Genomic DNA, 24,967 nt, shown 5'->3' with positions numbered 1-24,967 from the left:
AGGATATACTTGCCTTTCAGGAAAGGTACTGGTTCCTTAGATGAGGGAATTGTCCTATGATGGAAGACTGAGTAAACTTGGGACTATAGTCTCTGTGCTTTAGAAGAATGGGAGGTGATTTCATTGAAAATACATGATTCTGAAGGGTCTTGACAAAATAGACATTGAGAAGTTATTTCCGTTACCTTGGAAATTAACGCGATGGCAGAGTCTTGGATAACGGGTCGCTCATTTAGGACTGAGGTGAAGAGAAATCTTTTCAAAGGAATGAGAAGCCTTGGAATTATCCACTACAGAGGGTTGTGGATGCTGTACTGGTGAGAATAGCTAAGACTGAGATAGACAGGTTTTTGGTCTCTCAGGGAATAAAGGGGTACGGGGAGCAGGCGGGAAAGCGAAATGCCAGCCATGATTGCATTGAATGGTGGAGCAGATTTGAAGGGCCATTCGGTCTACTCCTGCTCCTATCATATGTTCTATGAAATCTAGGGCGGTATTATTAAGACCTTGACCTGGTGGAATATAGGGCAGTGTTATTAAAGTCTTAGCTTGGGGAAATATTGTGCAATGATTTTAAGATGTTGATCTGGTTCAGTGGAATATAGTTCAATTAAAAACATCTTCAGATGCGTCTCTTTACACTCTGAATAAGAGTCACAGGGTGGCTAAATGATGAAGATTTCCTTACCTCTAACACAAAGGCATCCTTTTTCCCATGTGAAAGATCCAGTTCTGAAACATCATCTGAACTTTCTGATTGGGACCTAAATAGCCTGGAACGCTGCCTTGTTTCTGGGATTGGGGATCCAAGCAGCTCCTCCAGGATCTCCTATTGTCAGAAAAGCATTGGACAGGAAATAAATATTGCTTATGAAAAGATTTCACTATTCATTTCCTCTCCTACTCCATTAAAGCACTGATGTACTGCAGGGGTACAGTTCCAAGGGCTCTGGCCACCCTTGAGTACCTCATGTAAGTTAATAAGTGACACTAGACAGTGAACGCTGTAACAGCCACTGGAAGAATGGAGGGGATCATGACCACCCAATCTGATCCTGTCTACAACTGATGCCCAAACCCATGGACTTCCACAAGGATCACTGCCTAGTGATCAGAAATGGGAACCCTCAGCCACTTTCCCAAGCCTCGGTGATGGTGCCGAGACCAACTGCACTCTCCCAGCCATAGAGCTTAGATTACCTCACATGAACTTTGGACCTTCCTGATTTACATGGCTGGCCTGTGCACTGTTAACTACACCAGTTATCGGAGCCATATCTCGTTTAATTTTGAAACATATTTAAATTTGCTGAACCTTGGCTGGCCACTTCAGATTTCTGCAGGGTCATATTCATTTTTGCTTATTTCCAAATTTATACAGAACTCTGCAAACTTTTACAAGATGCCTTCGAAAGTACTGTGGACTGACCATTTCCCAATTAAAAACATTCTCAAGTGGGTTTTGGCAACCTGTGGTTCTTGGGGTGTTTAGCTAGAGAGTGGTGGGTACAGTAGGCCTACATCCTCTAGGGCTTTTGGAGGTCTAGGTGTAATTATGTGCTTAAAGTTGAAAATGCCGACATTAGTTGGGGGTGATGTTGCGTTATGTCAAAGCTGAAGAGAAGGGAGCAGTTCTATGTGTTACAAGTGAGAATGATGTAAGTCTGCCAACTATAGTGTCATCGATGGCAGAATGTAGAGATAAAATTTGGACAATAAGGCCAGTCACAACTCTGGTGGGTCCCATTATACTAAAACTGGTGTGAAACCAAGTGGTTTTAAAAAAGCTACTTTAAGGTGCTCCTGCACTGTTTCCAATAAATGATGGGACACAAATGTAGTCATCCCACAGACTATGCTGGCGCAACTCGAAAATAGCACTGAATAAAAGCAAAACCTATAGAATGACTGGCCCTGTAATTAGGTATTCAAACCTTGAAAGATTTTGCCACCTAGAACAAGCTTTCAAAAAAAAAGCCAGAACTATATTAACTTGATAAACTATTTCTAGATGCACGCCTCCTGTCACTGGTGTTCAATGCTCTAGGAGACAGGATCTATAACTGACATCAGGTTCTGATAGGAGAACCTCAATTCCATGTCTGTACATCACCAGTAGAGGCTTCAAATTATTTCAGACAGGTGGCCATCAATTTCAGCCAAGGGTACATAATGCGAATCTTTTTCTTTTTAAAATGTGATATGTAAGGTGCAACCAGAAGCTTGTCACATCACAGAGCTGCACCTCTTTGTAAGAACATCTTTGGCTGTGAGTTTTCTATGCAACTTAGAAACATGAACACACAAAAAAAATGTTTTCCACTGTTTCCTAGTCAACTTATTCCACTAGGATAATATACAAAATTAACAACATTACTTCCACACCTTCAATATGACATTATTTAAACATATATATAAAAAGGGATTATCCATCATTATTTTAACAAGACTTCAAAATGCGTACTTGGCTTACCCTTCTTGGAAGCACTTCTCTTTACAATTAGGAACGTAGAGTGCCTGTTTGCTCAGTGGTCATTAGGAACATGAGCAGACCATAGCGCAAATCTGTTTTGCCATTCAATTAGATTATTGTTGATCTCCATTTATCTGCCTTTGCACAATATCCAAGATACCTTTGACTGACAAAAAATGATCAGCCTCGGTCCAGAACACTTCAACTGACTTCACCATCAGTAGCCTTTTGAGGGAGGGGTTGCAGATTGAGAGTGTTCCAGATTTCCACCACCCTTTGTGTGAAGAAGTGGTCTTTTTCATACAAATGGTCCAATGCTAACTGCATATTATCTGGTCATGCGGTCACTACTAACCAGACTGCAATAATCCATTCCCCAGCAACATATTGGATCTCTGCCTATTTCAAGTTATTTTTTGATCCTACTTTTTAATTAGCATATAGTTTAAACTGAGCAAACATGTAATATTTTGACTGGAGTTTTTAAATTTCTATCACTTCCTTTCCCCGGCCAGTAACCCTCATCACTCCCAGGTGGCAATCACTCTACAAGGATTCTCTCCCACTGTGTTCAGGTGTGGGGGTTGGGGCCTACGTGTGGCAGAATGCAGTCAAGGTTCACACATCCTTCCATTAGCACTGCCCATGTTGCTCCAGGACAGGAAAATCGCAGGGTGTTCTAGCAAGGGATGAGATATACCAAGCCACTTTCTTTTATAGCTCACTGGAGGTCACATTGTCAATTATCTACGAGCGCATAACATAAACTTGTAACCTCCTGGGCAGGAGGTTGTGGCCTTTTATGTTGCTTCACTACCCAATCATCCCCCTATTTCTGATTTTGAAGGTGTCAAAGGCATCCAAATTCAAGTACAGAACCAAACCTTTGCTTTTCACTGAATTCTTATAATTGTTTCACTATATTGTTAAAGATTCTAGTTACGATAGTTTTCGCTGACGGAAGTTCACCCTTTAGTATATGACTATGCAATTCTGTCTGGTACCAAGCCACCTTATTGAAAATAAACAAGCCTCCACCACACTCCCCACCCACCCCATTGGTTCATATTTACTCACAAAGGGGCTTGTACTTACAGGTGGATTTATCTCATAAATCTCCCTGTTCTTTATGATCATATCATTGATCTTTTTCTGCATATTTGATATGTGTTGTTCATAAGAAGAGTCATTTGGAGTCTTCCCTGCAATCTGTATACCACCTGGAGAGGGCAGTGCACTCAGATATAGACCAGTTGCAGACTAGAACAAAGGAGGATAGACAAGAAAAATATTAAATCAGAAAATATAGTGGCAGTTTTAATTACAAATATGGACACAGGGATTTATAATGGGAAGAAGTTGATGGGCAGTGTGCACAGATTTTAAACATAACACATTAATATAAATTGAGAGTGCTTTTACATTGAAATTACAACATTGAAGCAGGAAGCTCAGTTCAGACAGCTCATCTAATCTTTGTTATCAACAGTAATCCTAACTCCAAATGCTTGGTCTGTTCCCATATTGTTTTATTCCCTTTTCCTTTATCCACCTATGTCACTGATTCTTAAATGGTACAATCACTAATACTGGTAACGTATTCCACAGCTCTGCAACCTTAACATAAAAATGTTTCTCATATTCATGCCCTGAAACATCTTTCATTTCATCATATATTTATGCCTTATTCCTGCTATCTCAAAGTTATTTTGCACCCTGTACAGCAGCTTCCTACCTACATCTGCAACTCTTTTGACACCTTTCATTACTTTTCCAGTTTCCTGGCCCTAATTGTCTCCTTTCCACAATGAACATTCAGAACCTCTACACCACACATGCGCGTACGCACACAACAGGACACCCTGTGAACCCTCCATCTCTTCCTTGAATGGAGGGCAAACCCCTTCCCAACCATCACCAAGCTCCTTTGGCTGGCTGAACTTGTTCTTACATTGAACAACTTCTGCTTTGATTCCATTCACTTTCTCCAGACAAAAGGTATTGTTATGGAAATTCTTTGCCTGCTTTTTTTGTGGGATATGTGGTACATTGTTTCAGTCCTACTCAGGTTTACCTTTTTTCCAGTAAATTGGAAACTGTATAGATGTTGCTTCTTTTTCTCATCCCAAATTGGAATATTTCATCAAATTTGGTTCTAATCTTTTTGTTTCTCATCTTCCCCTGCCTTCAAATGGACATCTCCAACCCCTCCCATTCTCAATTTCTCTATCTCCATTTCTGGTGATAGGCTGCCAACCTATGTCTGCTATAAGCGATCGATTCCCACAGCTCCCTTTAAAAACCTCTTCCCACCATGTTCCCTGAAACGACTCTATTCCGTTCTCCCAGTTTCTGTCTCTTTGTTACATTTGATTTTTTTTAAATTCTTTACACAGGGTGTTGACATCACTGGCAAGGCCAACGTTTGCTGTCCATCCTTAATTGCCCTTGAGTTGGTGGTGATCCACCTTCTTGAACCGCTGCAGTCCACCCATAGTGTTGTTAGGAAGGAGTTCTAGGATTTTGATCTAGTGACAGTAAAACTGAGATAGGTCCAAGTCAGAATAGCGTATGGCTTGGAAGGGAACTTGCAGGTAATGGTGTTCCCATGCATCTGCTGCCCTTGTCCTTCTAAGTGGTAGAGGGCAAAGGTCTGCACGGTACTGTCTAAGGAGGCTTGGTGAGTTGCTGCAGTGCGTCTTGCAGATGTTACACACTGCTGTCACTGCACTGGTGGTGGAGGGAGTGAATGTTTAAGTTGGTGGATTGGGTGCCAATCAAGCGGGCTGCTTTGTCCTGGATGGCGTCGAGCTTCTCAGGTGTCGGTGGAGCCGCAATCATCCAGGCAAGAGGAGAATATTTCATTACACTCCTGACTTGCGCCTTTTAAATGGTGGACAGGCTTTTGGGGAGTCAGGAGATAAAATACTCACTGCACAATTCCCAGTCTTTGACTTGCTCTTGTAGCCACAGTATTCATACGGCTGGTCCAGTTCAGTTTCTGGTCAATGGTAGCCCCCAGGATGTTGATAGTGGGGGATTCAGTGATGGTAATATTTAATTTTATGTGGCAATGGTTAGATTTTCTCCTGTTGGAGACGATCAATGCCTGGCACTTTTGTGGTGTGAATGTTACTTGCCAATTATCAGCCTAAGCCTGATTGTTGTCCAGATCTTGCTGTATGTAGACTGCTTTAGTATCTGAGGCGTCACGAATGATACTGAACTTTGTGTAATCATCAGCGAACAAGCCCACTTCTGACCTTAAATTGGAAGAAAGGTCATTGATGAAGCAGCTGAAGATGGTTGGGCAGAGGACACCACCCTGAGGAACTCCTGCAGTGATGACTCCTTTAAACCACACCTTAAAATTGCTTTCTTTGACCCAGCTTTTGGTCATCTGACCTAATATCTCATGTGGCTCGGTGTCATCCTTTTTTTATAATGCTCCCGTGAAGCGCTTTGAGATGTTTCATTATGCTAAAAGCTCTGTATGAGTTGTTGTTTTCTGTCTATATTTGAGTTCCAGCATCAGCAGCATTTTGCCTTTATATTTACCACCCCTTTTCTGAACCCTCAATCGATGGAGACTGTCTAGCACTGTTTGTTTTGAATTGTCCCACCATAATAGCTATTCTTTACCATCCTATAATGTGTCATGGAAATACATAACAGATTTTTACTTCAGCTTCTGAATTCCCTACAAGCATAGCCAAACTTAGGCTTAAACACAGTAAATAAGTGAATTGTGGGTATTCCTGGAATGAATCCGAAGTTAATGGAGTATACAATATTTGAATGTTCATCTGTGCTGGGGGTTTAATACCATGTTCTATTAGATTCAGTGAAATATTTACTCACAGCGAGGCCCATCAACATGTTTTCACCAACTGTAATCTGAATCCTTAGGCCAAACAGTGCATTCATTCCTCTCAGTTTAAGTTTGTTCATCAGCTGGGTGTGAAGTTCATACTCCATAAATGGCAGCAGATTGCTTATTGCTGTGGCATTGGCCTCACCCTGAGTTTTTTTCTTTTGACGACATAGCCTAGATCACCAAGATAAGCAGATGTCAGAACACATCTTATTCTTAGCACCCAATAGTAAAACGTAGTCAGGTCAAAATGATCTAAACTCTCAGAACATCACCTAGCCTGAATTAAGCAGCCTTTTCCAGTTACTGCCGCTTCCAAGGGAGGTTCAATTGTGGTGAAGAGAACATCTGGAACCTTCTGCTTCCGACAAACATAACAATATGTGAGGTGTGCAGGGAAAGGCATATTTAACTCATCATATGGAACGTGACAGAAACTGCAGCCCAGGGATGATGTATCATCCAACCTGGAAAAAGGAGATACATTCTAATGAAATCTTCAACCACAAAATAAATGAACATAATTAATTTTTGCAAGTGAACGGACAACAGCACATAGGGGCCCTTTAAAAGTTGAAAAACTAGACAATAAAACTGTTCTCTTGCATCTTTTAAATTAAAAAAAAATCACCCTCATTTTGCTAACTTCCTGCATTTCAAAAGAAAAGATTAGCTGTTAATCTTATTCACCCATACAAGAGGCATTTCCATCTACAACAATCCACAAGGATAAAACACATTTTGTGCAGTTGTGTAAACATCCAAAACGATTCTGTCATAGCTATATCAACAAAATTATATTCTGAAAGAAATTAGAACCCCACTTTGCTTTTGATAAATTATATCGTGTTCTAAACAGATAGATTTGTTACTGTGGGACATTCAGAAATACCGGGGCTTAACCAAGCATTGTACTGGTTACTTACATAAAATCATGATCTTTGCTAATGCAACATTGAAATCACAATTCAGTTTGACTTTCCTGAGTCTTTAATCAAAATCACAAGAAACACAATACATTTTCTCCAGGTACAAAGTGGAAAATCAGCGAGCAATATTAAGTATGGTTAGTATTTTAGAGTTACCTTGATGCAAGCTGTTAGGTAACAACAACAGCATTTCAATTTCTTGCCAAATCGATGCCAAATTTCAAACTTTGTTAGTAGAACGAAATGAATTGTTTCGACCTGCCCCCTTCACTGTAATAGTTTAACCTACCCTAATATAGAAGCACTATCCTGGCACTGAAGAAAAAAATCAAACTCTCCCTTCTCTGACCCTGTGGAAAAGAAGCTAGGCTGCCTTGACAACCTGTGTTCACTGCAGCCTTCCATGCTGCAGTCTTGAAGCATCTTTGGATTCAGTACAGCCGCTGTGCCTGAAGCAGACAAGATACAGACTTCCTCACTGTGGAAAATAAATTAACAGAAAATTATTGGGATGTTGTATCAAATAAAAGAAAGCACAGAAAAAAAAAGTACTCATTTTCAGATCCAAAATACTTGTAACACTGTTGTTCATGCTGTGTCTCATAAGGATATATATAAATGCACAGCGTAATTATGGTGTAAAGGTTGTGCAAAAATACCATTGAAGGTCATGAAGAAAAAGCTATCCATGCTCAAGCCTGATGCTACAATCATCTACTACCCTATGGGCAACTTAATCTGACAATGACGAGCTTCTCTACTACACCCTGGCTGACATTGCCTGGTTATTTCACTTGCTATGGCCTCTATCACTGCTCCCTAAAGTCCAAAGGGTGTTGACTTGAATATGGCTAGGTAGTTTATCCATTCATTGCCAAAGAATCAGTCATAGCCAAAGGATCACCTGTAATGGCTTCTCTTCACACTCCTGCACCATTACTTCTGAGGGCACTCAAAGGATCGGTCGCTGGCCGTCTCCTATTTCTCATCGGCATACTGCCAACTCAGTGACATCAGCCGAAAACAAAGTCAGGTTTCACATGTACGCTGACAACAACCAGCTCTACCTCACCAACATATCTCTCAACCCCTCCACTTCTTCTGCTTTAACAGACTGTTTGTCCAACATCCAGTACAGGAGCAGCAGAAATTTTCCTCAACTCAATGTTTTCTTATTTGTTCATGAGATGTGGACATTCCTGGCAAAGTCAGCATTGATTGCCCATCCCTCATTACTATTGAACCACCATACCCCATGTGGTGTAGGTGCACCTACTGCACTGTCAGGGAAGGAGTTTCAGGATTTTGACCCAGGAACAGTGGAGGAACTGGGATATATTTCCAATCATGCATCTGCTGCCCTTATCCTTCTAGGTATTAGCGGTCACAGGTTTGGAAGGTGTTGTTGAAGGGGCCTTGATGAGTTGCTTCAGGGGATCTTTAGATGGTACATAGTTCTCCACTGTGCACCAGTGGTGAAGGGAGTATCGAACTTCTTGAGTGTTGTTGGAGCTACATTTATTTAGAAAAGTGAAGCGTATTCTATCATACTCCTGGCTTGTGCCTTGTAGTTAGGGGAAAGACATTGGGAGTCAGGAGGTGAGTTACTCACTGCACAATAGCCAGTCTTTGATCTGCTCTTTTGGTCACGGTATTTATGTAACTGGTCCAGCTTAAGTTTCTGGCCAATAGTAAGTTGCAGGATTTTGAGGGCAGCGAGGGATTCAGTGATTGTAATGCCACTGAACGTCAGGGGGAAATGGTTAAGATTCTTTCTTGCTGGAATTCTTCAGCGTCTGTTATTTGTGTGGCGTGAATGTTACTCGCCATTTGTCAGCCCAAACCTTAAAGCTGTCCAGGTTTTTTTGCATCCGGGCACAGGCTTTTTCAACATCTGATGAGAAGAAAATGGAACTGAACGGCTGTTCAATCATCAGCAGACATCCCCACTTCTGACCTTACAATATAGGGGAGGTTATTGATGAAGGTGAATGGGCCATGAACAATATTGGGAGATCAAAGCCCTTGCCTTTGGTCCTTGCCACAGTTACATTCCTTTGCCTTGGCTCCATCCCCTTTTTCTGGTCACTGTCTGAAACTGAATCTTGGATTCCTATTTCATCCTGAGATGATCTTCAGAGCACAATCCATTAAACCAAAATCACCTACCTCCAACTCCATAACAACACCAGTCTCCATCATTGCCTGTGCTCACCTGCTGTGAAAACCATGGTCCGTGCCTTATAACCTCTAGACCTGACTATGCCAATGCTCTCCTCGCCATTTCTCATCTTCCGCCTTCCATAAACTTGAGCCCATTCAAAACTCTGCTAATAACTTGCAAACATCAGCCTTGTGTTCCCTGACTTAGATTGGTTTCCATTCCAGCAATGCCTCATATTTAAAATTTGTATACTACTTTTCTAACTTTTCTGTTCCCCTCCTCATCTCTGTAACTTCCTAAAGCCCTACAATCTCTTTGAAATCTCTGCGCTCTTCCAATTCTGGCCTCTTATGTATCTGATTGTAATCGCTCCACAATTAGCAGTCGTGCCTTAAGTTGCCAAGATTCTAAGCTCCGGAATTTTCTCAATAAAGCTCTACTCCTCTCTACCTCTCTCTCCTCCTTTAAAACCCTCAACGCCTACCTCACTGACCAAGCTTTTGATCAGCAGTCCAAATATCTTATGTGCCTTGGTGTCAATTTTTGCCTGATAACGCTCGTGCCTTGGGATGCTTCACTATGTTAAAGGATCTATATAATGCAAATTGTTGATAAATGGTACTTTGCACAATACATTCTAACTTTTTGGCATTGCTGGAATGGGAGCCAATGTAAGTCAGGGAGTGCAAGGCTGATGGTTGCAAGTTATCAGCAGAGTGCTATTAGGTAGCAGGTTCCAGGATTTTGACTCCGCAACAATGGAGTATAGTGTAAATAAAATCTTCAACGTTGTCAAAAAAAACCCTGACAAGCCCCCCCAAGAATTTTATATGTTTCAATAAGGTCGCCTCTCATTCTGACCTCGTGGAGGTCAGCAGTTGATACCATTTCTTTTGGGGTCAGCAAATAGTGAATCAGTTTCAGATCATTCAATGACTGCTCTGAGTTCCCATGTAGAATGATACCTAAATGGATGAACAATGGATGCAACACTCAAAACATCCTTCCTAACAAGGGTAATATTGGTAAAAAAAGATATTTACAATGAAATACCATACAGATTTTCTTCATGGGGAATTGAAGGAGAGAGAACATTTTGAATAAAATAATATTCTGCTCCCCCACCCCCCAATCAAACAGCTCTTCACCTTTAAAGGGCAACTAACATTACACAAAGCTAACGCATTTGCAAATCTGTCATTAATTGCATATCTATTATATACATATTCATATCTACAAAATCTACACATATAAGTTCTGCATTTTAACTCTTATTCAAAATATTAAATTGAAAATATTGGCATTGAGAGAGCATTTAGCAAAGTACAAAAACATACTGCAAGTTATCCCAAGGAGACACACTAAAAGTTTCATCGAAAAAATTAAACACTCACCAGATGCTGGTTGATTCACTGTATCCAACTACTGCATGGCATCCAAGAGCTTTGCCATGTGACTTGATTTCTTGTCGGATTTCTGCCCACCAAGCATCGCGAGTTTCAGGCTCATCTAAGCAAGGGAAGCAAAAAAGAAAAAAAATCAATAGACAAGTAAAGTTTATTAATGTGGCACGAGATATAACCACATAAATCTCTGAAGAATTCCATTTCTTCATCCTCTGTGATATTGCTGACAAGGTTTTCAGCTTCTTAAAAACTGAAAAAGTGATTACAGCAGTCTGAAATATATTCTCCAAACAGAACAAGATATACTCCAAGAAAATATAGTTTGATAATAATAAATTTTTTTAAAAATCACCCAAAATGGCCAAAAAGATGCTGAATTGTCATTAAACTCCAACGGGTGTACTGGGAAAGGAAACGCGTTGGCATTACTCAGTCGGGTATATATGAGTCTCCAGTCCCACAGCAATATGGTTAACTCTCAACTGCCCTCTAGCCGAGCAAGCCATTCAAGAAGGTTCATCATCGCAGTTTCAGGGCAACTTAGGGATGGGAAATAAATGCCAGCAATGCCCACATCCTAAGAATTTTTTTTGACAATGTTGAAGATTTTATTTACACTATACTCCATTGTCGCGGAGTCAAAATCCTGGAACTTGCTACCTAATAGCACTCTGCTGATAACTTGCAACCATCAGCCTTGCACTCCCTGACTTACATTGGCTCCCATTCCAGCAATGCCTCAAATTTAAAACTTGTAACCTGTTTTAAAACATTTCCATTCACCTTCCCATCTCTGTGACCTTCTCAGGCCCTACAATCCCTCTGAAATATCTGAGCTCTTCAAATTCTAGCCTCTTATGCATCCAATTGTAATCGCACCACCATTAGTAGCCATGTCTTAGGTTGCCTAGATTCTGAGCTCCATAATTCTCTCAATAAAGCTCCCAGCCTTTCTATTTCTCTTTCTTCATTTAAGACCCTCCTTAAAACCTACCTCGCTGACCAAGCTTTTGATTAGCTGTCCAAAACTTATGTGCCTTGGTGTCAAATTTTGCCTGATAACACTCCTGCTTTTATAAGACCATAAGACGTAGGAACAGAAGTAGGCCATTCAGCCTATCAAGTCTGCTCCGCCATTCAATGAGATCATGGCTGATCTGATAATCCTCAACTCCACTTTCCTGTCTTTTCCCTATAACTGTTGATTCCCTTACTGATTAAAAATCTGCCTATCTCAGCCTTGAATAGACTTAATGACCCAGCCTCTGCAGTAAAGAATTCCACAGACTCACTACCCTCAGAGAAGAAATTCCTGATTTTAAATGGGCACCCCTTTACTCTGAGATTATGCCTTCTGGTCCTACACTCCCCCACATGGAGAAACAACGTCTCAGCATCTACCCTGACAAGCCCCCCAAGAATTTTAAATGTTTCAATAAGGTCGCCTCTCATTCTTCTAAATGCCAATGAATAGAGGCCCAACCTATTCAACCTCTCCTCATAAGAAAATCCCTCCATCCCTGGGATCAACCTAGTGAACCTTCTCTGGACTGCCTCCATTCCAGTATATCTTTCCTTAGATAAGGGAATCAAAATTAGTCACAGTATTCTAGATGTGATCTAACTGGTGCCTTAGATAGTTTTAGCAAGACTTCCCTATTTGTATACTCAATTCCCTTAGAAATAAAAGCCAACATTCCATTTGCCTTCCCTATTACCTGTTGAACTTATATGTTAGCTTTTTGGGATTCATGCACAAGGACTCCCAAATCCCTCTCTGCTGCAGCGTTCTGCAGTCTTTCTCCATTTAAATAATATCCAGCTCTTCCATTCTTCCTGCCAAATTGCATAACGTCACATTTTCCCACATTATATTCCATCTGCCAAGTTTTTGCCCACTCACTTAACCTGTCTATATCCTTCTATAGGCTCATGTCATCCTCGCCACTTGTCCTCCGACCTATTTTTGTGTAATCCGCAAACTTGATGATAGTACATTCACTTCCCTCATCTAAGTCATTAATATATATTGTAAATAATTGAGGCCCCAACACTTGACCCTTGTGGCACTCCAATAGTTATGGGTTGCCATCCTGAAAATGGCCCCATTATCCCAACTCTCTGCCTTCTGCTAGTTAGCTAATCCTCTACCCATGTTAGTATACTACCTCCAACACCATGGGCTCTTATCTTATTAAGTAATCTTATGCACGGTACCTTATCGAATGCCTTTTGAAAATCCAAATTTATTACATCTACTGGATCCCCTTTATCTATCCTGCTTGTTATCTCCTCAAAGAATTCTAATAAATTTGTTAGGCATGATTTCCCCTTCAGGAAGCCTTGATGACTCTGTTTGAATATATTATACATTTCTAAATGCTCTGCTGTTACGTCCTTTAAAATAGACTCCAACATTTTCCCAATGATGGATGTTAAGCTAACTGCCCTAAGTTACCTGTTTTTTGTCTCTCTCTCTTTTTGAATAAGGGTATTACATTGGCCGTTCTCCAATCCTCTGGGACTTTTCTAGAATCAAAGGGTTTTTGGAAGATTACAACCAGTGCATCCACTATCTCTGTAGCTACTTGCTTTAGTATCCTAGGATGCAAACCCTCAGGTCCAGGGGGCTTTTCAGCCTTTAGTCCATTAGTTTTCCTAGTGCTTTTTCTCTCGTGATAGTTATTGTATTTATTTCCTCCCCCACTTTTGCCCCTTGATTACTTAGTATTTTTGGAATGCTATTAGTATCTTCCACCATGAAGACTGAAGCCAAGTATTTATTCAACTCCTCTGCCATTTCCTGGTTCCCCATTATTATTTCCCCAGCCTCATTCTCTAAGGGGGCCTCTGTTCACTTTGGTCTCTCTCTTCCTTTTTATTTATTTAAGGAAGCTCTTACTATCCATTTTGTATTACTTGTTAATTTCTCCTTATTATCTTTTTGGTCATCTTTTGTTGGTTTTTAAAACTTCCCCAATTCTCTGGCTTACCTCTAATCTTTGCCACATTGTATGTTTTTTCTTTCAATACGATACTGTCCTTAACTTCCTTGGTTAACCATGGTTGGTTTATCCCTTTCCTTGAATCCTTTTCCTCACTGGGGTATGTCTTTGTTGAGAGTCATTAACTGGTTTCTTAAAAGTCTGCCATCGTTCATCAACTGCCTTTTCTGCTAAGCTGCTTTCCCAATCTACTCCAGCCAACTCTGCCCTCTTTCCATTGTAATTACCCTTATTTAAGTTTAGCACAGTTGCTTCTGACCCAAGTTTCTCTACCATATCTTGGTCACTGTTTCCTACGGGATCCTTTACTCTGAGATCATTTATTAAACTTGCCTCATTACACAGTACCATATCCAAAATAGCCTGATCCCTGGTTGGATTCACAACATATTGTTCTAAGAAACTATTCTGAATATACTCTATGAATTCTTGCTCATGTCTATCTCTGCCAATTTGATTTTCCCAATCTTCATGAAGATTAAAGTCACCCATGATTAATGTATTGTCTTTTTTACATGCCCTCATTATCTTCTGATTTATTCTCTGTTCCTACAGTATAGCTACAGTCAGGGGGCATATAGACAGCTCCCATTGGTGTTTTCTTCCGCTTGTTATTTCTTACCTCCACCCAAATGGATTCTACATCTTCCAAACCAAGATCTTTTCTTGCTATCATATACTTATTCCATCTCGCACTAACAAAACAACCCCATTACCCTTTCCTTCCTGCCTGTCCTTTTGAAAAGTCACATACCCCTGAATGTTTAGTTCCCAGCTTTACTCTTCTTGTAACCACATCTCCATAATGGCTACATCATACCCAATTCGTATCATTAATTAATTTATTTTGTTTTCCAAATACTACATGCATTTAAGTAAAGGGCCATCAATTTTGCCTTTTTTACCATTTTTCCCCCTTTGACCCTATTTGATATACTTTACTGTGTTAAAGGAGCTACATAAATGTAAATTGTTGATAAGTGGTAATTTGCACCATATATCCTAACTTTTTATGCCCTGGGGGAGGTCAGCATTTGGTGCCATTTCTTGTGGGATCAGCAAGTAGCAAATCCATTTCAGGTCATTACAAATAAATGGCTACTCTGAGGTCCTATGTAGAATGACACAAAAAAGGATGAACAAGGGGTGAAACACTTCCTTCCTAACAAGGTTAACATTAATAAAAATATAGTTACTACGCAATACCATACAGATTTTCTGCACCACACAGACTGCAGTGGTTCAAGAAGACAGCTCATCACCACCTTCTCAAGTGCATTTAGGGACAGGCAATAAATGCTGGCTTTTCCAGAGGCATCCACACCCCATGAATGAATGAGTAAAAATATATGCTTTTTGAAATATACCATTAATCAAAAAAGTACTTCAATGATTCACCCGATGATTTAAGGCCATTCTGGCTACTGAAAATTACTGGCACAAATCCAGAATTACATGTTAGAAAAGCTGATTGGGCAACTTCTAAAGAACCAAAATCTTAACTGATGTGAGATGGTGTCATGGGCAGAATGGAACAAAAAAATTTGGTGGTATCATGATGAGGCTAAGCTTGGCAGCCGTACTTGTTGCTGTCATGCTCAGCTACCATACAAAATACCTAGCTCAGTTAAAGAGCAGAGATCTATTTCCTGCAGCCACAGAATGTCAGGAGGCTGAGATGTTTCAAACTACTCTCACTCTAAAGAAAAAGCTAAGTACAAATTCCAGCATCAACCCGATAAAAAATTAAAACGCAGCTGCTTGAAGTCTTGGTAAATGGCACCCAAAAAGTGAAAATCATAACAGTCAGGTAAGTATTACAAAGCAGGTATCACTGTTGGGCCCTACTTTATCTACAGTTAGCAAAAAGGCATTGAACATTGGCAACATTTATATTAGTGACTTGCCCATTTACAATACACGTTGGCAATTCAAAATATGATGAAACGTTTAAACAATGCACTTCCAGCTATTTTTACCAATAAACATAAAGACCAGTGTTCAACCAAATGCAAGATTCTGTAGCAAGGCACTGCATAGAATCAAAGCACTGGAAGCCATTTGGTCCACTGTGCCTTTGCTGGATTTTTGAAAAGTACTCAATTTGTCCCACTCTCCTTCCCCATAGGCCGCACCTTCCTTCTTTTCAAGTATGCATCTAATTTCCTTTTGAAAGTTACTACTGAATAGGCTTCCATCACCCTTGATATAGTGCATTCCAGGTCATCATTGCTGCTTAAAAAGAATTTCCATCTCCCCAAGCTTCTTTTGTGGATTATCTTAAATCTGTGTCTTCTGGTCACCAACACTCCTGCCAGTGGAAAACATTTGCCCCCATCAACTCTATCAAACCCCCTTCATAGTATTGAGTGCGCTGTTAAAATTCCTCTTAACCTATTCAGTTCTAAGGAGTACAATTCCAAATTCTTTTGTCTCTCCACCGAACTAGTACTTATTTTGCAAAATCTCTTCTGTGCTCTCTCCAAAGTTTAGACTTCATTCCTAAAACATTGTGCCCAAAATCAGACACAAAATTTCAGCTGAAGATTAACAAATGATTAATAACAGTTTAGCGTAACTTCCTTGCTTTTGCACATTACTAGCTGGATTTTTCCAGTGTTGATGAGACAGGAATGGAGGCAAGACAGTAGAAAAATAGCTGCCAAGGAGCATGGCCAGGGCCTCAGTCTCCACTTCCCAGCCCTCAGGAAAATAGCAGAAGAGAGTAGGCTTCACAACAGGTCTGTTCTTATTAATGAGGTACACCACTGCGGACTCATGAAGAGTCCGTTCCCAGTAAGTTTTCTATTTTTTAGCAAGGCAGCCAGACTTTAGGAGCTGTCAGGAATCAAACCAGCTCAATGGAGGCAGGGACAGAGTTGGTTGTAAACCTATCTGACAAGATGCAGTTCAAGGTGGCACTGAAGAGGCTGCACATGACAGAGGGGTCTTAGCCCATTATATAAAAATTCACTGATTTTAAAGAACATCAGCCTACACTGTCCCAGGTTCAGGCCTCCCGCTGCCTTCCAAAATGTGGGAAATTTTAACTTTGGCAACTTTTGTCCTGAAACATTAACGTACAAACAGCAGCCAAAGCAATTGCTGTTGAAGCAAGTTACAACGTGGCCCGGATTTGACTGATTCAGCATCCTCCCCATGTTCTTGCTGGATAATTGGACAGCTGACCCACCACGTTAGACAATTAATACACCAATTCTGTCAAAGTAACAGCTGCTTCTTGTTTTAGGGTGGGGACAGGTTCACAAACCAGAATGGAACTCACTTCCCGATTCCCCCTTCCGACGGAAAAATCTGGCCAAGCGTCTCTATTTAGAAAGCTCATAATCCCATTTCATTTTTTTAACAACCTTCTCAATTTATCTTGTCAGATTTAAAGATTTGTGCATTGAATCCAGTCTTTCTGTTCCTGCACCTCCATTAAAATTGTGTTATTTAATTTATATTGTGTCTCTTTATTTTTCCTTTTAAAATGCATAAACAATTCACACTTTTGTATTAAACTGCATCTGCTATTTGACCAGTCTCTGAAATCTTGATATCTGCTACTATCCTCCTCAGGTTTACCACATTTCAGAGTTTTGTGTCATCTGCAAACTTTGAAATAATGCCCTGTATATCCAAGTTCAGTCATTACTATAAATGAAAGAGTAGTGGCGCCACTATATGCATCTTCTGGTTTACCACGAGGAACTTTATCAAACACCTTTTAAATTTTATATACATAATATCAACTACACTACCCTCAAATGACCCTCTTCATTTTCTTCACATTAACTTTGCTTGGTGCAAGGAATCCCTCTGCTTGTTACTGCTACAGTTGTAAACTGTTAGGCTGTGCACCACAACTGATTCAAAATCATCTGCTGATGCTTAACATAATCAAGAGAGTCATGAAACAGCATGTTATGGTGATTTAAGACTGCTTAACTATTTTTTTTGAAGTTATTTTACAAATTCATTAAAATCTGAAAAGCAGTACCAGTCTTCATTCCTCCTACTAGCAAAAGGCTAGAAACGTGTTAATAGCCACTACGGTATTATAAAACTAATTAATCACATCAGGATAAATTTATGTAATTCGATCTGCATATGCATTTAATCATTGTACATCTAGAAATGTATTTCAGAACCATAGGTATTGTCTAGTTAGAATTTAATTGAACATCTATCAATTACATGGCAATTAATAATATTAGATACAAAAGTGCCAATGAGTACATTTTTGATTTAAAATACAATCAGAAACACATGATAAAATAAACGATCACTGAAAAATATTAAACTCTATTTCACTTTGAATTTCATTTAGATTATTAAAATATCCCCAACAGAGCTGAGTCTGTAAACTTTACTGGATGCATAAAAGTGACAACACAGACACCAACTATTCAGTCCCAACAGTCTACATGGATGTTTATCCTTCACATAAGGAGTAGCCCTAATTCCTGAGTCAACGTCATCCTTGAATTAAGGGACAGCCAACAAATCCGAATGCCATGTTCCTACTCTGTTCCCTTATCGCTTTATGGTCCTTTCCTTTAATTGACTGTCTAAATTATTCTTAAATGTTGCTATGGTTTTTGTTTTAATCACTCATTGTGCCTCTCCAGCCTATGCAAAAAGATATCCTAGCTCTCTGTCCTAAATCTCTTGCACTTAACCTTATATTTATATCCCCTTGTTCTCGGCCTCTGAACCAGTGTTCCTTCCAATTCTGTCCCACGCTGTCTTCACTTTGAGCATATTTGTCAAATCTCGAACAAATTGACCCAATAATCTTTTTTTAAAACAAAACACACTCATCATGTAATGAGTCTAAATTAATTGCTTCCAAATTCAGCATGAAATTTAACATTTAAGCAACCTCCAATGAAACAATTCCTAGCAGCACATGCTTCCGATAGCAGTGGCCCTGTTTTTTCTCTTCACAATCAAAATTGGTCTCAGTCTAAGAACATAAAATAAAACAATTACAGCAAATGAATCCTTTCTTAAACCCCAAATGCACTGATATTTTGTTTATCTTTATACGCATACCATCTGGAGGCTTGCAACTAGACAATCCATTATCTAAGTAACAGCGTGAGCATTAAGCATTAAAAAAGGTTAAGGTCTCCAACAATTAAAGCTTCAAAAAAGTGTTTAATTATTGCACCAAGATATATTTTTACCTTCTTGTCCATCATCAGGTTAAAAGAAAGTTTCATACACAACTTTCACATGAAACAGAAGAACTTTTAAAATACATGTGAGGTCATAAAGAACTTGTAATTATTTAGAACCTTCACAGCTTCAAGGCCTCCCAAAGCACTTCAAATTGGAGTCCCACAAACAATGATTAGATTCTGTGATGTTGATTAAGGGTAAATATTGATCAAGATAGTAAGGAGATCTGATCATTTCTTCTTCAAGTATGCCACGGGGTCTTTTATGTCCACCTGAGTAGGCAGGCAGCTAGCTTAACTTTTATTGAAAGACTGTGCAACACAACTCAGTACAGCACTGCAGTATCAGTCTAAATTGTGGGCTCATGTCTCTACAGTAGGACTTGGAGGGTAGACAATGTTCATTGTTGTTATAAGATAAAACACAACTCTGGCTTATTTGAATAAATTGAAAATGTATACAAACATGAACCATGCAATGAATTTTCTTCTGTTATTTTTATTTCAATCTCTCACATTTGCATTGGAATAATCCAAAATGTAGTCCATACATCCTTTTGCTGTATGTCATCTTTATTTTTTCCAAAAGGTCCATTCATAATTTTTAATCAAAATAATTGCTTATTTACTTTTTCAATCAGCATCTATTTAACTTGTCAACCTTCGAGTAGCATTTTGAATTTCCCAATTGGAATGAACTGGAACACAGAAATAAAGAAACTAATTTCCATTTATTGGTGATTAAGATTTTATATGTTAAATAAAATTTAGTTATCAATTTTTAACAGTATTTTTTAAAACATTATAGTTCCTCCCAGGCGTGCTTTACAAACTACTTTGTTAAAAAAAGGACGAAATTGATCTTCCTACTCTCCGAGTTAGGTACAGTGAAATGAAACAATGAAACCATAGCATGTTACTGCACAGCTTGGGAAAGTCTTCTTATGCCCACATTCAAAATGAGGGTACTGCAGATAATCAATAAAGGAAGGTTCACAGTAGAATTCAAGGAACCTTTGGTAATGTTACAACTTCAGTGAAGGAAATCTGCCGTCCTTACCTGGTCTGGCTTACATGTGACTCCAGACCCTCAGCAATGAGGTTGACTCTTAACTGCCCTCTGAAATGGCTGAAAAGCCACTCAGTTCAAGGGCAATTAGGGATGGGCAACAAATGCTGGCCTTGCCAGCGATGCCCACATCCTATGAAAGAATAAAGAACTAAAGCTCATTCCAGCTAAATGCAAACAGTTGGAAGGACAAGCGAGGCCAGTGTGGCTGCTGCTACATGTACTCTTGGATATTTATTACACTGAATGAAGTCATTATATGAATGCAAGTTGCTGTAAAAAGAATGATTGGGGACAAGATGATCCAAGTAGAAAGATCCCCTTTATATCAACAAGCTCAAATTGTGTTTTAACTAACATTTTAATGTATGCTTATCTTTTTCCTGTGCAAACAATAAAAAAAATGTCAAAAACATCAAGTTTGGATGCTTAAAATACTTACACTTAAAAAAAATTCCTACTTGTTCAAAGGTACATACTAAACTTCTTTATAGAAATATTAATATGGTTCCGTATTCATTAATGTATTTGTCAGTGCAGCTTTTGATTCTAATAAGAAAGCAAACGGATTGGTTACTTGATTGCAGGCTAGTGCTTTTGGCCTCTCAGTTGCACTGTGTAATGCTGTTACCCTATCTACCTCGAGCAGCATACCTTCTGCAGAAAAATATCCTTTCATATTTGCAACTGATCAGTTATATTCAAAATCAAGTCAACTGATCCTTGTCAGCTCTTATTACCTATATGTAAGTGCAGCTTTCTAAGCCATTAGATTCCTAAGAGAGCAAAATGCAAGTTAAATTATGCCACCTTTTCAAAGATGACTTCACTTTTTTTTTAGATAGCAGTCTGCAAAATTATGTAATACTGAAGAGCAAAGAACATAATGTATGAGAACATGAGAAAAGTCTTAGTTGCTTCTTTGTGTTAGGAATTGGAATGTAAACTCTACAGTTTTCAACAAAAACACAATTGTAAGAAAGGTATTGAAATGCAATTAAACAAAATGTGCACTCTGCCACGAGAAATGAAAAAGTGCAAATTTTAAAAAGTAAATCTTCAGAAACAGCAGCCTTTTTCATAGTTCTAGCCATAAAGTTTCAAGTGGGCATGCAATTACAAATCCACATAAATTAAGCTTGAAGCTGAAGAGGAAATATTTAGGATGCTTGATGCAAAGCATCAAGCAGAGTTCAGCAATACACAAGTCTTGGCATTACTATCTGCTGAAGCAAAAAATGCAAAAATAAAAAAAAATGGCAATACAACAGGAACTCTCTTGGTGAACAATAGTCAAAAAATACTATGCATGTTGAGGCATGCTTCACTGAACAGGACAAAACAGACAGAAAACCATGGCAGCTCACTGAAATGGTTAAAAGTAATGATCTTGACATCCTTGTAAAAGCATGGCGAATGTACGCAACATCAAAGAATTTTTTTTTAAAACAGTATTAGCACATTACTTGAAATACCCAAACCAGAATATCAGAAAATTACCTTTAGTTCTTATTTTTTAAATATAATTTACAAGGCAATAATGAAGTAATAAAAACATAAAAAAAGAGAAATTATTTCAATAATGGTAGGGGCATTGGAATCTACCCACATCTTCACTCAAGGCTCACTCAAGCCAAGTGCCACTCTGAACAAATTTGAAGGAAACCATCTCATTCAACAGTTCTCAAATTATTCTTATGCAGCCAAATCAGCCTCTTAAGCAGATCTACCAAAAAAACTCTTGCTGATTTATTTGCCCCTCTCGTCTTTGCCACTTCAATTTTGTTTCTTTCATTCTACTTGCTTTTTCTATCTTTTAATTTTCACTTTTCTTTTTGCCACCTATCCAGCACTTAGTTGGAAATGGAGGGTTGTTCGGCAGGTTTGCCTCTATCTCGCTGCAGGTATTGCTCTCTGCATTGTGACGGTGTGCACGCTACACTCTCTGCCTGTCATTTATTTCCTTTCAGCTGCTCTGCTCTTCTGCCACAGCTTAGGATCTCTGCCTCACCCTCTTCCTTGCATTTAGGGTTTCTGCAATATTCCTCAATATGTCCCAAGTTCTACTTAAGTCTCAAGATTAAATATAGATAACTGTGAAGTGGTGCATTTTAGTAGGAAAAATAAGGAGACCACATATTTCTTCAAAAGTTAAGAGCTTAAATGGCATTGAGGAGCAAAAGGATCTAGGAGTACAGATAACACAAATCACTAAAAGTCGCAATACATAGGGACATAAAAAAGCAAACAAAGCATTGGATTAATTTCTAGAGGTACAGAATTGAAAAGCAGGGACTTAATGTTGAACTTGTAAAGAACCTAGGTAAAATCACTTTCACAAGTTCTGGTCTCCATATTATAAAAGGGAAATAGAAGCACCAGAGAAGGTGCAAAAGAGAATTACAAGATAATACCAGAGCTGAGTGATTATACACATCAGGAAATATTGAACAGGCTGGAGTTCTGTTCTCTAAGAAGGAGAAGGCTGAGGGATAAATTGATAGAAGTCTTTACCCCTGCCCCATCAAATCTTTACATAATTTTATAGACGATTTTTCCACTTGTGAGAAAGGCATAAACTAGGCAGCATAAATAGAAGATACACACTAATAAATCTAATATAGAGTTCAGAAGAAACTCCTTTACACAGAGTGGTGAGAATACGGAGCTCGCTTCCACAAGAGGTGTCGAAACAAATAGCACAGATGCAGATAAGGGGAAGCTAGATAAAAATATGAAGGAGAAAGAGAAGGAGGTTATGCTGATATGGTTAAATGAAGGCTTGGACGAGGCTTGTGTTGAGCATAAACACCTTAGGGTCCAGTTGCGCTGAATAGCCTGTTTCTGTGCTGTAATCCTCTTACGCACTCTGCTTCCTTCCTCTTCCCAGTTCTAATTTTTCTGCAGTCAGCTCAATTCTTCTCTCTAATTTCTGTCATTCTATTTTTCCCTTCTCCCCTCTTAATCTTTGCTACAATTCTTATTAGTGTGCTTTTTTAGTCTGGTGGGAGAGTACAAAACAAGGAAGCATAAACTTAAAATTAGAGTTGGGCCAATGAGAGGCAGTGTCAAGAAGCACTTCTTCAAACAAAGGCTAGCAGAAGTCTGGAACTTGCTCCCTGAAAAAAATGTTGAAACTAGGTCAATTGCGAAATTTGAAACTGAGATATGTATATTTTTGCAAGGTAAGAGGTATGGGGCAAAGCCAGGTAAACAGAATTGAGGTACAGATTATCCATGATCTAACTGAATGGTTGAACAAATGCAAGGGATGGAGTGACCCATTCCAGTTCCTATGTAAGTAGGTCATTCAAGCCCTTTGAGCTTGTTTTCTTATTCAACTAGATCATGGTTGATCTGTTTCTTAACTCCACCTAACTGTCTTTGAGCTTCCTGTTCCCCTCTACACTCTTTACTATAACACTCCAACACATACACACCATGTCATCACTCTTCCCATCTGATGCCCATGCTCCATACTCCTTTTGTCCAATTTCTACATGAGGCACTTTTGCCTGAACAAATGTGCATACAAGTGTTACTGCTCAAAGTCAGCATTAAAATATAAGAACCTAAAAGTGTACCAGGTCTTTCCAGCTCACTTTGGCCTCTAAATGGTTTGTCCCAGAAATTGGTTGCATTACTGTGTTACAGCCAAAGTGCTTTGAATCAAAAAGTAATAACAGATAATTATATTTTTTTAAATCTAACTAAACTTGATCATTCCAAGTGGTTGCTAAGTTCAGGTCGAACAGTGTGATTTGGTTTGAACAAAAAACTAAAGAAAGTAGATGTCCTATGAAAAGAGAACATTGCTACACATTGAGTTAAGACACTGGTCTTTCGCCTTTGAGACCTGCACTTAATCCTGCTCAGACTGTTGGGATGCATATCTACCTACTGGTTCTAAGGAGTCTGACATTTAGCCAACAGCATTTAACTATTACCAATTCCCAAGAGCAATTGGTTTGGAAGGGGGATTAACATAATTGTTCCATAGGTTCTGAGGTTGGGGGAAAACAGGTTGGAGTACAGTAGAAGGAGTTGTGCTCTCAATCTAGCTGCTTCATAACTGACCCAAGAATGCTTGATGCTGAAATTAGGAATGACATTTCCAAATACTTAAAGCCCTCATCTTAATAAACACTTCATTTTAACAAAAACATCTTGTGATCAGGATAGAAAGTTCAGCATCATTATAATTGCTCCATCTTGATAGTAAACCTTCACAATTACAAACAAAGTTGAAGGCAAGGCCCACCTAAGTGACTTAATGCAAATTTTTAAAATAGAATAAATGGGTCTTTTAGCTTTACTTTAATATGCAGGAAGATGAATTAAATTCTTAAACTGTTATATCAAATTGTTATTTCAGTAATAATAAATGTTATCATCCCGACCGACTTTTGAGAACAATGCCTCTATGTTACACAGGAAAGCTGGATAAGCCAAATACGCAAGTGCAATCCAATAACAGAATTCCCTCAAGATTAGCAATACAATTTAAATAATAGAATAAATTTTAAATTTCACCTAATAGTGCTGTTGCTCATAAACCACCAACATTAGACTCTGCATTACTGCTAGTTAACTTGATGCCATTCAGTGCAGCACCTGAATTAATACTGGGATAGTACATTAACTAAGAAAGTTTTCAATATTTTAAAGGCTGCTTTAGTTATGGAGTCAGACATTTTCAGAATTTTGTTAATTCAGATTATGCTTGGTTATGCAGTTTAAAATGTTTCCTTTGTAATTATTTAAAATTAACTTCTGTAACTGCATCCTTTAAAATTGTATAAAGCATATAAAAGTTTGGTTTAAAAAATGCCTGTTAAGTATAAATGCAACTTTTTTT

The 24,967-nt window shown here is 38.9% G+C and overlaps 1 protein-coding gene across 7 annotated transcripts in view; it reads right to left on the bottom strand.

Moving 5' to 3' along the window:
- The window catches only part of c2cd5 (C2 calcium dependent domain containing 5), a 104,037-nt gene that overhangs the window by 30,777 nt on the left and 48,293 nt on the right, over window positions 1-24,967 (bottom strand). For 6 of the 7 annotated variants that reach the window (XM_041202206.1, XM_041202200.1, XM_041202202.1 and 3 more), the window contains 6 exons: window positions 10,835-10,949; window positions 7,566-7,754; window positions 6,623-6,814; window positions 6,335-6,521; window positions 3,569-3,733; window positions 689-829 (listed from right to left, as the gene is read on the bottom strand). In XM_041202206.1, coding sequence (XP_041058140.1) covers window positions 689-829; window positions 3,569-3,733; window positions 6,335-6,521; window positions 6,623-6,814; window positions 7,566-7,754; window positions 10,835-10,949 — 989 coding nt within the window. The remainder of the gene's footprint in view (window positions 1-688; window positions 830-3,568; window positions 3,734-6,334; window positions 6,522-6,622; window positions 6,815-7,565; window positions 7,755-10,834; window positions 10,950-24,967) is intronic. The other variant, XM_041202201.1, reaches the window with a different exon arrangement.

Source organism: Carcharodon carcharias, chromosome 13, assembly GCF_017639515.1.
Source record: "Carcharodon carcharias isolate sCarCar2 chromosome 13, sCarCar2.pri, whole genome shotgun sequence".
NCBI classification, from domain to species: Eukaryota; Metazoa; Chordata; class Chondrichthyes; order Lamniformes; family Lamnidae; genus Carcharodon; species Carcharodon carcharias.
The sequence above is the reverse complement of the archived record's forward strand: the minus strand, read 5'-3'. Positions and strand labels throughout refer to the sequence as shown.